Source organism: Aphis gossypii, unplaced genomic scaffold (genome assembly GCF_020184175.1).
Source record: "Aphis gossypii isolate Hap1 unplaced genomic scaffold, ASM2018417v2 Contig00831, whole genome shotgun sequence".
In the NCBI taxonomy this organism is placed as follows: Eukaryota; Metazoa; Arthropoda; class Insecta; order Hemiptera; family Aphididae; genus Aphis; species Aphis gossypii.
The window spans coordinates 31149-44466 of NW_026083305.1; the positions used below are offsets into that span (position 1 = coordinate 31149).

The window sequence follows — 13318 nt, forward strand, 5'->3', positions numbered from 1 at the left end:
ATTAGCTCAAAATCTTGATGATGAATTAAATAATTTATTAGAATGGATCGACGATAATTATATAGGTCGAATTAACCGTAATGGTCGAAGAAGAAGAAATGCGCGTTTCCCTCCAGAAATTTGAAATTTATATGATAGTCTTAAATTCAGAAAATAGGATAAATAATCATGCCTAAGCAGCAAATAGAAGGTTGAATATTGAAATGGGAGTATATGGCCCAACAATTTGGACATTTATAAATTGCCTAAGAAGGGTTCAAACAAGCCTCGATGTTTTTATGGCGCAACTAACTGCCGAAGGCAGTCCCCCTAAAAAATTAAAAAAATATGGCGACCTAAATTATCGATTACATAAACTAGTTAGTGAATATAATATGAGAAATTGTATGGAATATTTAAAGGGAATCGCTCATAATATTTCTGTAAAATAAATTTCAATTGTATACTCGTATTATTAATTCATTTTTTTTAAATAGATAATTATACAAATGTCAGGTATCAATATATATATTTCAACCATGTTACATGTATTATTAAACATATAAAACTTTATTGTTATATTATTTATTTTGTATTTTTAAAATATATGTGGGTTAATAACCTACACCTTTATCTTACCTATATAATCGGTTTTTACGTTACACAATAACAGCTATATTTGGTAGTATTGCACTATTGAAGATTTTATTAAGATTATTTTTCATAATAGTAATAGTTAATTAAAAAAAAAAAAACGACGCGCCGAAATTTTCAGCACCGAAACAGCCGTGCCGAAATGTCTGATTCCCTGAGTTGAACATTCTTTCTTTTTCATAATTGTTTTGGTAGACTTTTTTTGGAAACAGGTCACTGACCCTGGCACCACAAAGTAAAATTTTTGGTGAAAAAATGGTTTCAAAAATTAGTAACCAATTCGTAATAATTTGTAGCCACAATTTGGAATGTGTAACCTAGGTATATCCGCCCAAAATCCATTTTCTATTTGCGGGTGCCAGTGTCGGTTGTCTCCAGCACCCGAAACTCGGAAAAACGTCGTACAGTGTTCGAAATGGTTTCACAAATTAGGTATCAATTCGTAATAATTCGTAACTACAAATTTGACATTTGTAACTTAAATTTATTTGTCTAAAACCAATTTTAACTTCTGCACCCCCAAAAATAAAAAAATTAATTGTCTCTTAAAAGGTGGTTATTTTAAAGTAAATACTCTCATTATGTAAAATAATTTGTACTGTATAAAAAAAATACATAATTTTATTATGTTCCAATATGATATAACTGTAAACCTGTCCAGGATTAACTTTTTTCACACTTTGCAATAAATTAGGTTTTAACTATACAGTTTTAATATTTAAGAAAATGTCAGCGCAATATTTTTTTCTCTCTCTAACCCACGCGCAACGTCGGCAAAACGCATTTACCGAGAGTCGGTTTTTTAAATATTTAAAAAATCCAAGAGTAATATCACCCATTACAAAAAGAGCATACTATTTTTGAATATATGACATATCGGTTTTATATTTTATTGTTAATTGATTTTATATTCATCTCTTAAAATAATAAAAAAATGTAGTAAATTTAAATGATGTTTAAATTGTTTTGTAACAGTATTTTTTAGATAAATCGATATATTACACCTGTTCGCGTTCATATGTCATTGTGTTGTATTCGTTTGGTTTCGTTTTATCATTTTCATGTGATGCGTTGCGGCGCGTTGCGTAGCGGTGCGTTACGTAACCGCGGTCATTGTCGGCGGCGGCGATAAAGGCTCGGTCAAACAGAACGCGGGCTGCCCGCCGCGATCTGTAATGTCAAACAACGCGCGGGAAATTTAGCGTGGTCTGTTGTTTGGTGTTCCACCATTTGTGTTACACACGTTTGTTACACCGTTTTCGTTCTGGTATAAGCTATTTAACTATATGGTGACTAAAATTACCTAATTTGAAACTGAAAAATGACATCTAGTAGCAGTTCTGACGAAGAACTTCTTCTTTTCCTTGCACTGAAGAAAACCAAGAAAAGAAGAAAAAGGGTGCATGAATTAAATGAAAGAAGAGAAGAGTTTGGTGAGTTTCATCGCCTCTGCAAAGAATTAAGTTCTTACGAAGACCGTTTTGTAAGTTATTTCCGTATGACTCGAGAACAGTTCGAGAAATTACACGAACTTGTATCACCGGGGATATCAAAAATCACCACAAACTGGAGAAAGCCTATTTGTTCAAAAGAAAGGCTGGCAATTTGTTTAAGGTAAGTTTTTATGAATATATATGCACATTATGAACTAAAAATAAGTTTTTATTTTAATTGATGTAGGAATCGATTTTTTGATATAAAATTAAGTAGGTACCTTGATAAGGAATAAAAATACAAAAATATTGTGGTATTAAGTAGTATTTAATATTTATAAAAATGAAAAAGTAGTATTTAATATTTATAAAAATGAAAAAGTAGTATTTAATATTTATAAAAATGAAAAAGTAGTCTTCAATATTAATAAAAATTAAAAATTAATAAAAATGAATCAATCCTGTGGTGTAAAGTAGTATTTAGTATATTTTAAAATTTTTTACTGTGTCTGAGTGTTATTTGGTTGTGTATCAATGAACATTGCCGCGTTTTCGTATATATCTCTGGTTGACTGAGAAACCTGGTATAATCCGAGTGGCGACGAGATTGGTGTGTCGGTACTTAGTTCTAGGTTTGAATAGTTGAGTGATTGGATGGTATTACCAGTGAAATTATCAGCCACATTTGAGTTATTATCCGAATAAGACGAAGTTGTTGAGAACACTGGAGAGGATGGAGTTAAAACGTCAACTTCGTTGAGTTCAGCTCGTCCAAACAACTGCGATATCTCCATTTTAAGAATGGCTTGTGTTCTTGGCGAAAATATTTTAAAAGTGTGTGCATATGACAAAAACAGATTATCTATGTGATCAGGTTTTGTATCAGTTTTACTTTTTTTTTTGTTTTGAAGATATGTTATTACCGCAGCCACGTCTCCAGTAACTTCTTTCCTTTTAGGTGTTTTTGTAGGTGGTCGCATTTGAGATGGTGAAGTATCAATAAATTCGTTATCTACCGTGTCATCCTGCTCGTAAGTTTCATCAACGTGTGATATTTCATGGGTCTGTGATACATTTGAAGTAGTCGCTCTAGGTACTACTGTGTCTTTCAAAAATTTTAAATGAGCTGCCCATGGCCAATTTTGGTATTTCCTAGCAGATCCGGTAGATCCCTTTAAAAACTTAATATATTTAATATACGAATCACGTAGATTCTTCCATTTGTGCTTCACAGCTTCACCTGTCAATTAAAACAAAGTTCAAATATATATATAATACAATTTAAATATAAATACTTTATTATTATTTTTATTTTTATTAATCTCTATACTAGAAAAAGGTCATCCCCCCCCCATTTAATGCCCCTTGGAGAAACCGAAATGTACAATTTACTTGTTATTTCAGATATTTGTCAACAGGAGACTCGCACCATACCATAGCATTTTCTTTCAGAGTCGAACGCACTACTGTCTCTAGTATTGTGAAAGAAGTATGAACAGAACTAAGGAATGTTTTACAACCATTATATTTGGCTACACCTACGGAAGAGGCATGGAAACAATCAGAAATTGGATTCAGAGAGCGTTGGAATTTTCCTAACTGTATTGGCAGCATTGACGGAAAACACGTTAGAATAAAATGTCCTCCTAAGACCGGATCAAATTTTTTTTGTTACAAGAATTTTTTTTCAATTGTTTTGCTTGGAATAGTAGATCCCGATTACAAGTTTTTAATTGTCGATATAGGTAGTTATGGTCGTCATAGTGAAAGCAGTATTTTTGAAAATTCCTCATTTTATCGTGAGTTTATACGAGGCAAAACTATTTTACAACCAAAACCTTTACCTGGAACAACCACACCTCTCCCTCATGTTTTCGTCGGAGATGAAGGTTTTAAACTGGAAACTTTTTTAATGCGCCCCTTTCCGAGAACTGTAGTTGCACAAGACGAAGCAAAAATAGTGTTCAATAAACGACTTAGTAGAGCACGGCGTGTAGTCGAAAATGTCTTTAGTATTTTAGCTCAAAAATGGCGAGTTTTTTTTTGACCTATTGAGTTGGATGTAAATACTACAGAACATGTTGTCAAGGCAGCTTGTTGCTTACACAATTATCTTAGAAGTACCTCTACAATTGCAAACACAGATGAGTCAGAAGAAGAGAATATTTTGCCTGCGGATAACGCATTTTCAAACACTCAACGAGTAAGAGAGAGATCTAGTAATGTAGCCACTTCTATTAGATAAAATTTCCTTAATTATTTCAATTATTTACATAATTAAATTTATTATTGAGTTTTTTCTAAAAAAATTTTCTAGTTACTTAACAAGTATAGTATCTAATAGTAATAGTAATAATAATTAGTGTAATAAGTAATAATATAATTATATTGTTAATCAATTAATATACTACTGAAAAATTGAAACCAAAACGTTTTCTACTTTATTATTTTGATAATAATTATAATTTGTAAACTATTTTTACTTACTTGAAAGATTGAGTATTCCGGCAATTTCATTCCATTTCTCTACTTTTGTCACAATGTTTTTGTATTCACAATGACTGGTATCATATAAATATGGATAGTTATGTACAAGATCAATTAACTATTCAGTCTCATCTGCCATACTATATTATAATTAATAAAATAAATAAACGAATAATTTTAAATTAAAATATTGTATTTAATTAAAATTGTGTATAATATTATAATCAAATAATTTTTGACCGCCGCGATCACTGTTAATTGCTGCTCGCTGCGATCGACAGCAGTCCGCCGCGGTAGCCCGCGCTATTTTTAACCACGATGACGCAATCAAAGGTAATACAGTGCCTTCAGCGGGTAGTGCGGTCAGCCCGCGTTCTGTTTGACCGAGCCTTAAGCCTCCGTGTGCGACCTACCGGGTACGTAATCGCGCTGTTATCGTCGCACGGAAATGTTCGTTTTGTTTTACGTTTTCAATTTTATCGGTTATGTTTTCAGTAAAAGTTTAAGTCATGCTCTCAGTGCCACAAGTTTTATTAAGTTCGTGTGTTTTTTCAGTTTTGTGTGGTGGCACTGAAGCACTTATCTTCATTTTGTGGTGTCCAGCGGCATAGCCTTCGTGTAGAATGTCGTCGGAACCGTCGCTCTCTCGTGTTTTCTTTTTCGTGGTGTGCACATCAACTAAAGTGATGAACACTTGAAACATGAAGTTCCTGTGTCTGCAGCCATTTTCTTATTGAAAAACACGTTGTCGTCACCTCTTCGTTTTGTAAGTCGTCCGTCTGGTAAAGTATCGTTCGAAGAAATTTGATATTGTCCAGCGTCTAACTGTCATTGATTTTTTAGTTTGCCAGCGGTCGCCTGTGAATAACGTTGTTTTGTCAATCGTGTCATCGTTTGGGCTGCAGAAAAAGATTTTTTTCTCTTCGTTGGTGATTGTGACTTGGTGGTCGCACGTACTGGACTGTGACATTTTGTTTATAACACTGCGGTGTGCCGTCTTAGGCAATTGTCGTCACAGTTTCTGGTGCGGTCGCATTGGGATAAAATCCGCCATCAATCACAATCACATGTGAGTATTGGTCGACTATATTTGTTTGTTTTCACTGTTTAAAGGCCGACGGGCCTAGCCGTCAAAGGCTAATTATTATTAAAAATGTATACCTATTATTTATTTATTGTGTGCCGTATGGGCCACATATTTTTCTTGTATTATTTTATTGTATTCACTGTGCCGCTATAAGGCCTGTATTATTATTATTAAATTATGTCATTTATTTATATTATTTACTTTTAGTTACCATTTTTGTATTATATTCACTTATATTGTAGTTGTGCCGTGTGGTCCTTATTTTTATAATTATACTTATCTTGGTTACGCCGTTGTAGGGTGTTGTGACGTGTCCGCTTCAGCACTCGAAATAGAATTAGATGTATAATAAAATACACAATTGTTTGTAATATTCAAAGTATTTATTTATTAAAACATAACAAACGTCTGTTCTGGATTTAGAAGTACATACTCTCGTCGTCTCTCGTATTCGACTCCCCGAGATTGTCTAACACATTCCTATTTATGCTATCCGGAGTCACCTTGTTATGATGACGTCCGTACGATCTCAAGGTGTACTCTAATTCTAGTCATCACCTTTGACCTTAACACAGGCTTTCCTATAATATGGACTTTTATCAAAGTCAACGAATGTCAGTCCATACATACTTATACATATTACTTATATACTAATAATAAGGATTATTACAAGGGCCAACAAATTGTAATACAATCTTTTTGCATTTTTCTGCTTATATATTTATTATCATTGTTGTTATATTTGATTATTATAAAGCTCATTCATTTATTTAAGTAAGGCGAAGAAGCCAGCCTACTGTTATTATAGTCACTTGCCACCAGTGGAGGCGCGTGAACAATTTTATAGGATAGACAACAAGATAACCAAAGATATAGTGTTATATCATAAAAAAAGTAAATTACATAAAATAACTATATTTGAATATAATTTAAATCAATTCGCCGATTTTGTTTTGTTGCGAACACATCTATTACATTGTTTATAAATGTTGGATCTTTTGATAATTCACCTAACATTTTTTTTTTGATAGCTAAAGTAGACAAAGATGAAAGCCTATCATTTGTCATTGAATTTCTTAAAAAGGATTTGATACGTTTTAAAGTACTCATGGATCTTTCACTTGAGGCTGTTGTTGCAGGAATAGTTAATACTAATTGAATAAGTTTGGTGACTTCTTGATATACTTCTTGAAGCTCATCTAAAATAATATTTACAATTATTATAATTATAATTCATTTGAAAAATTAGTAAAAATATTTAAGAAATGTTTTATGTTCTTACTTTTAAATATATAATCAATAAATTCCAAAGGAGCGAAGTATTTCAATGGATCTGCATATATTATGTAAAGTTCATTTTTTAAACGATCTTTATCAAAAATATCTGGATAGTATTTAAAAAGTTGTCTTAATTTTTCTTCTGGAAAATGAACTTTATATGATGCAAACATTTTTTCATTTATTATTTCAACAAATTCTAGTTTTTCAAAATCTTTAAATCTAATATCTATTTGAACAATTAATGAATCAATAATTTCAAACGTAAGTCGACGTAAAGTAGCTTGTTCCTCATTTGTATACTTTAAATCTGCGTTTAATTCAATGGAACATTTTATGATATCGTGTATGGAAGTTTCATTTCTCAAATCTTTTAACCGCGAAGTAAGACTTTTAATTTCGTTAACACAATATTTAATATCAGAAGTTGATTTATTTTGTAGAATACAAAATGTGTGATCAGTAAATATAAATATTTTACTAAAAAGTACCAACAAGTAAACAAATTTTCGATTGTTCATAATACTCAATATACCAGATGCAGTACAAACAGAAGTAGAATCCCAGCCAGGGTCATCAACTACATGAGATACGGCATTTTTTAGTTCATTGAAATGAGTTTTTATTGTTAAAGCAGCTCTTGAATGATAATTCCAACGAGTATTACATTGATTTGGTAATTTAAATCCTTGTTCTCTTAATAAGACACTTCTTTTAGAAGATCTACTAAAAAATGTGTGGAACATAGTAAGGTTTGCTATGAATAATTTAACATCTTTTATTGTTTTTGCGCCATGAAGTAGAACTAAATTCAATTGATAAGCGTAACAATGTATAAAAATAGCCATTGGATAAATATTTTGTATAATTGACTGCACCCCATTTTTTTCACCAGCCATAACAGAAGCACCGTCATATGTTTGACACACAACTTTTTGACCAATATTCCACTTAGAAAGTTCATTTAGAATTACTTCGGATAAGCCAGCTGCAGTCTTATTTTTAGAAACATCGAAAAATCCTATAAATCTTTCTTCGATCTTATTGTCAATAATATAACGAAAAATTAAACTCATTTGAGATTGGCATGATACGTCCGTAGTTTCATCGGTTTGTATTGATATAAAATTTGTAATTTGTAGTTCTTTTAAAATATGAGAATTTAATACCGTAGTTACGCAATGGATCAAGTCATTTTGTATGTCGTGTGAAGTTCCTTTAAAAACAGAATTTGTCAAAAAGTGTTCTCTTATAAATTGCTCTTCTTTAGCAAGTAAATCTAAAATTTCACAATAATTCCCTTTATTTAAAGAACCTTCATTCTCGCGATGTCCACGGAATGCCAATTCTTGTTTTCCTAAAAAACAAACTACATCGATTAAACGAGCTAATATCTTTCTGTTTATGTCCACTTGTTTATTATGATTAATTGCAGTTATACCGACGACTCTCAGATATTGAATGTTCAATCCTATTTTTACCCAGCATATGAAAACTTTCTTTGTTAGGTGTTTTTTTGAAATTTGGTGTTTTTCAGCTTTACGAACTAAGTTTTTAATATTAGGAATACCATTTATACTCCACTCATCCTCTCCTCTGAACAAGACACATATGTAACAGTATAATTTATTTCTTTCACTACTTCCCGCTAACCAGTTAAATTTTGAATACCAAGACAATTGAAATTTTCTTAAAGTTTTTGCTTCTTTATATTCTAATGACAAATGTGGCGTTGGTCTCTTACCTTTTAAATTGCATTTTTCTTCGTAGAAGAACCAAGACCTTTATTTAAAATAATATCAATAATATCTGACATATTAAGTTTTAAATGTATATCACTTCATTAAGAAAAAAATATAAACATTAAACATGTGCTATTAACCACAGTCGGAATGCAATTAAATTATTAAAATATTACGTTGAGACATGTCTCTTTCATACATATAATTTTAGTAATACCCCACTACGTCCCACGTTTACCATGTCATACGCCCGTCATCAATAGTGAGACACAATTCAATATGTCTCGACCGATTTGACGGCGACAACGGAGCGATTACGGTATAGATAAGATATAAATAAAATTATACTATATATAATTAGTCATACTCGTTACCCACACAGACACTGTTGAGACGAATTAGTGTAAATATAAAATAACATTTTATTTATAAAATTATGAAGAAATAAAATACTTATATAGGTAGGTATCATATATTACAATAAACAACTAATTTTTAAAATTAAATTGTTTGATATTTTTGGGTAGACAATGTCTCATTGTCTACCCTAACGCGCCGCCACTGCTTGCCATGCCAACAATACCCTCAAAAATATTATTCTCTATCGTTTTTGTAATGAGTGAATTTACTCTTAAGATTTTTCAAACACATAATAAAATAATTCTCCGTAAATGCGTTTTATCTATGTTGCTCAATGCGCATGGGTCAGAGAGAGAAAACGAATATTGCACTGACATCCTTTTAAGTGATCTTTCTAATTACCTAATTATTTTAATTCTAATGGTTTATTCTTCGCATAATTTTTAATGTATTAAACTATTATATTATATATAATACCTACTTATAGTTCTACAAAAACAATAATTTTCCTTAAAATATATTTATCTAAAAATTAATTATTTTCATACTTACATTTCTACACAGTTTTTTTTTTTTTATTACTCATTGCATTTTAACTGGTATAGTTTTTAGTATATCTTGAAGATGACCCTAATATATTTTCATAGTTTTTTTTTATTTTTACGTTCTAATATTTTCTAAAAGTACTAAAATGTTATTATACTTGTATTAATTCTGTTTATTTTATTACTGCTATTTATCAAAAACTGTAATAATTTCTTTCATGATGATAACTATAAATAAATATCAAACAGACATACTAGGCGGAGACGAGCGAGAAGCGAAAAGTTATTGTTTATTTTTGGGATTTTCCGGTGTTCTTGTTTGATTTTTTTGATACACACACACTTGAATGCATGTATATTTTACATGTACCTTACCATTACGAATCTCATTATGCAAAGACGTTTGTTGCTGATTGCATATTATTCATTAAAATGGTTGGAAGAATCCCAAATGTCGATTCAAAATTTTTAGATATCGAGAGAGTGCGACCGCCACACGCATCTAAATGAATTAGCTCCGACGTCCAGAGGCTAATTATCCCCCACCATGTGGTGTTCGCTCACTGTGATGCGCGGAAATGAACACGTTTTGGTCGCCTCCCAGTCGCACTCTCTCGTGGCACGGAGTATAGTATAATATTATTGCATAATAATGATATTATTACAAGTGATGGTCGAGGTAAGTAATTTTAATTTATACTTTATTATTTTCACTTAAGTTAATTCTTTCGATAACAAACTAATGAGGAATTCAATAAATTGATAATTAGTTAGTACCTATAATAGGGTTTACAATATATCAGTCATCCTCACACAGTTATAATACCTATATTTTTATTTATAAGTCGTAGATAATTTAACATTTCAGCAGTTATTTAAATTGGCATTTTCTTTACATGATTTAATTTTCAAATTTTTTTGACTTTTTATGAGCTATTTACAGACAATTTTTTTTTTTTTTTTTTTTTGAAGTGTCGATAAAAGTTTTTCGGCTGAGTCAAAATACTTGAAAATTTAATACAAATATTCTAAATTATTCTTAAAGTCATAAAAAAATTATAAGAATACAAAGGCACAATTTTTTTTTATTGGCTTTTTTATAGTTTGTCTAACAATAATTATAAAAAAAGTTGAGCAAATTTAAAAAAAAATTATCCCATGTTTAATTTTTTACATGGGATCCTAATTCAAGCGTAAAATAACGATTTATTATCAAATAATTTTAGATTTTTGTTATAGTTAAAAATTCATAGTCATAAAAACTTGAAACACACACCAGTTGTTTAAATTTAAATTTTTTGTTCAACATTTAATTTTGGGGTCAGGTCATTAAAATATAAATCATCTTTTTCACAGCAGATTGGAAAATATATACTCTAGGCTGACAAATCATCTCCCTTTAGAATTGTTTTTCATATACGATATAACTTATCATTGCATTCAAATTAAACATATCCATTATAGTGATCTACTTTAGGTCCAAGGTTTACTTAATACCTATTGTAAAGCAGAGTGTTACCCACTTGATCACCCTTTTTTTTTTTGAAGAAAAAATTTGGAGTAGGTAGGTTCGATTTTCAACTTCAACAACTCTCCTATAAGGAAAGTGAATTTAGTTGGTACTCTAGGGGATCAAATGTCATACATTTTGTAAGATCCTGTAATTTTTATAACAGAATACTACCCACAACTAAAAGGGGACACTTTGGCTGCGACCTGTAAGCCGCACCGCGTGTAGGTCCGAGGCCCGGTCGGAGGAACTTGCAAATTTTAGAACACGCATCGACAACGTGAATGTCGAAGATTGATTATAAAATAAGAGAAAAAATAAATAATGTTAAAAGAAAGTTTTGGGTAATCATATGATTGTGTATTACATGGTAACTTAGATAAATTATGTTTTTTTGATATATATTTTAAAAATAATCGATTACAAAGATTTGGTACATGAAAAGTGCAGAAACACATTGTAAAAATAAAAATACCGTTGTCCCATACCCAAATCACTCAAAACGTTCGGCCCACGGGGATCGACACACCACGTTACTCGTGGTGGTCACCACTGGGTTACCGGGCATTTTGAGTGGTTTGGCGAGGACTTAGGAGGAAAGTAGCGCCTCGCGTCTTGCAACGTATAATATAAAATTATCGTGCGTTTACAAAAAAAAGAGGGAGGACAGGGGACAGTTCATATTTACGACGGAATGACACATGCTGTTGACGATGGTGATGTCAGCTGGAGCGGTAGCCACATGGTTGTAGTGTTACCCGACCTCGGGCCCGTCGTCGACGTTTAGCCCATCATGGCGTGGTGATGTTGAGCCACAAAAAAAAATAGTAGTTATTTTGGATATCGATTGACACAAAGTATGGCGTGATGCACTTGCGTCGTTCGGATCGGTTAGGTTAGGAATTATTTAATAGGTACTTGTTAAAATTAAAATATTTTTTTTAAAAGTTATTACTTTTTAAATTATTGTTTTTCTTCAAAACATTTTGGTGTATACAATTTCAATTTTAATAACAGAAATAGTAAGTACAACTGCAGATGTGTTGCAAAATATTGCAACACAGGTCCAGGGTTCCAGTAAAACAGGTAAAGTAACGCCAGAATCTGTACGACTACGTGTAGCTCTAAGTAAAGGTGGATTATTCCAAAAATTGGGTGTAAAGTCATCTAGTTCTCCATCAAAAAATGATGACCACTCGATAACAAGAGATACAATAGACAGTAATTTAAGTAAATACAATTTCGATATTTTTGTATTAAATGTTTAAATATTTTATTGACACAAATTTCATTTTAAAATTCTACACGAATTAAATTTATTCTTAGATGTTTTTCATTCGGAAATGGATGATAGCAACGAAGCTTCCGAATCTGAAGAACGTTACAATGAATTAAAATTTTCCATAACGTTTTCGGTTAAAGAGTGGAGTACTATAAAACCCTAAACAAAAGCATATATGGAAAATTGAGGCTTACGCTATTATGATGTACTAACGCCTAATGTTTGGAGCAATGTTGTTCAGGAACATTTTTTTTTACATTCCAAATTACCGTGCGCTTTATCATTAAAAAGGCATAAGTGACACTCACGGGAAAAGTATTTATAAATATACGTGGTAGGTGCACAGATGGCCATTCATTATTTGAAGGTGTTGTGGAAGATGTAACCGCTGGTAAAAATATTGTTTTTAATCTTAATTATTTTTCTCAGTACACAAATTGAAATTATTGTATAATTTTAAAGTTGTAATGCACTGTACATACTATGGCCACTATAAAGAGATACATAGAAAAGGGCGCCGTTTAATGGGATAGGAATTACACCGAGCTGTATCGTCGATGATAGAAATGAAATTGGTTCCATCCGTGTACAGAAAAAATGAAGCAAATCGTCTCATGAGTGAAGGTTTCTTATGTCGAAAAATTGTATCGTCTTGTTTCAGTATTATTAAAAAGTTTGAGTTATCTCTTACTATTTTTTTTGGAATTTTAGAATATGTTTGTGCTTATTAAAATACTGAACTAGCACCTGAATGTCTACAAATTCAGAAGTATTCTCTGATTACTGACTGCGGACCATACATGACGTCTTCAAAAATTATAATGGAATTTTTTTAGTTAAGTTAGATTTTATAACTTTATTAGAACTTGTAAAAATAAAAAAATTAGCACCTTTTATATCATCTATTATTTTTTTTTTAACAAAACATATTTTTCTTGATTTGAGGTTTTAGAGTATAAAT

The 13318-nt window shown here is 31.3% G+C and overlaps 1 protein-coding gene across 1 annotated transcript; it reads right to left on the reverse strand.

Annotated features, from left to right (window-relative positions):
- Window positions 1-5055: 5055 nt before the first annotated feature.
- Window positions 5056-11819, reverse strand: LOC126555388 (zinc finger MYM-type protein 1-like). The gene is made up of 4 exons (XM_050210317.1): window positions 11764-11819; window positions 7454-8700; window positions 6651-6839; window positions 5056-5231 (listed from the first exon to the last, which is right to left on the reverse strand). Exons 1-4 carry the CDS (start codon window positions 11817-11819, stop codon window positions 5056-5058), a joined length of 1668 nt encoding a protein of 555 aa, XP_050066274.1.
- Window positions 11820-13318: the final 1499 nt, after the last annotated feature.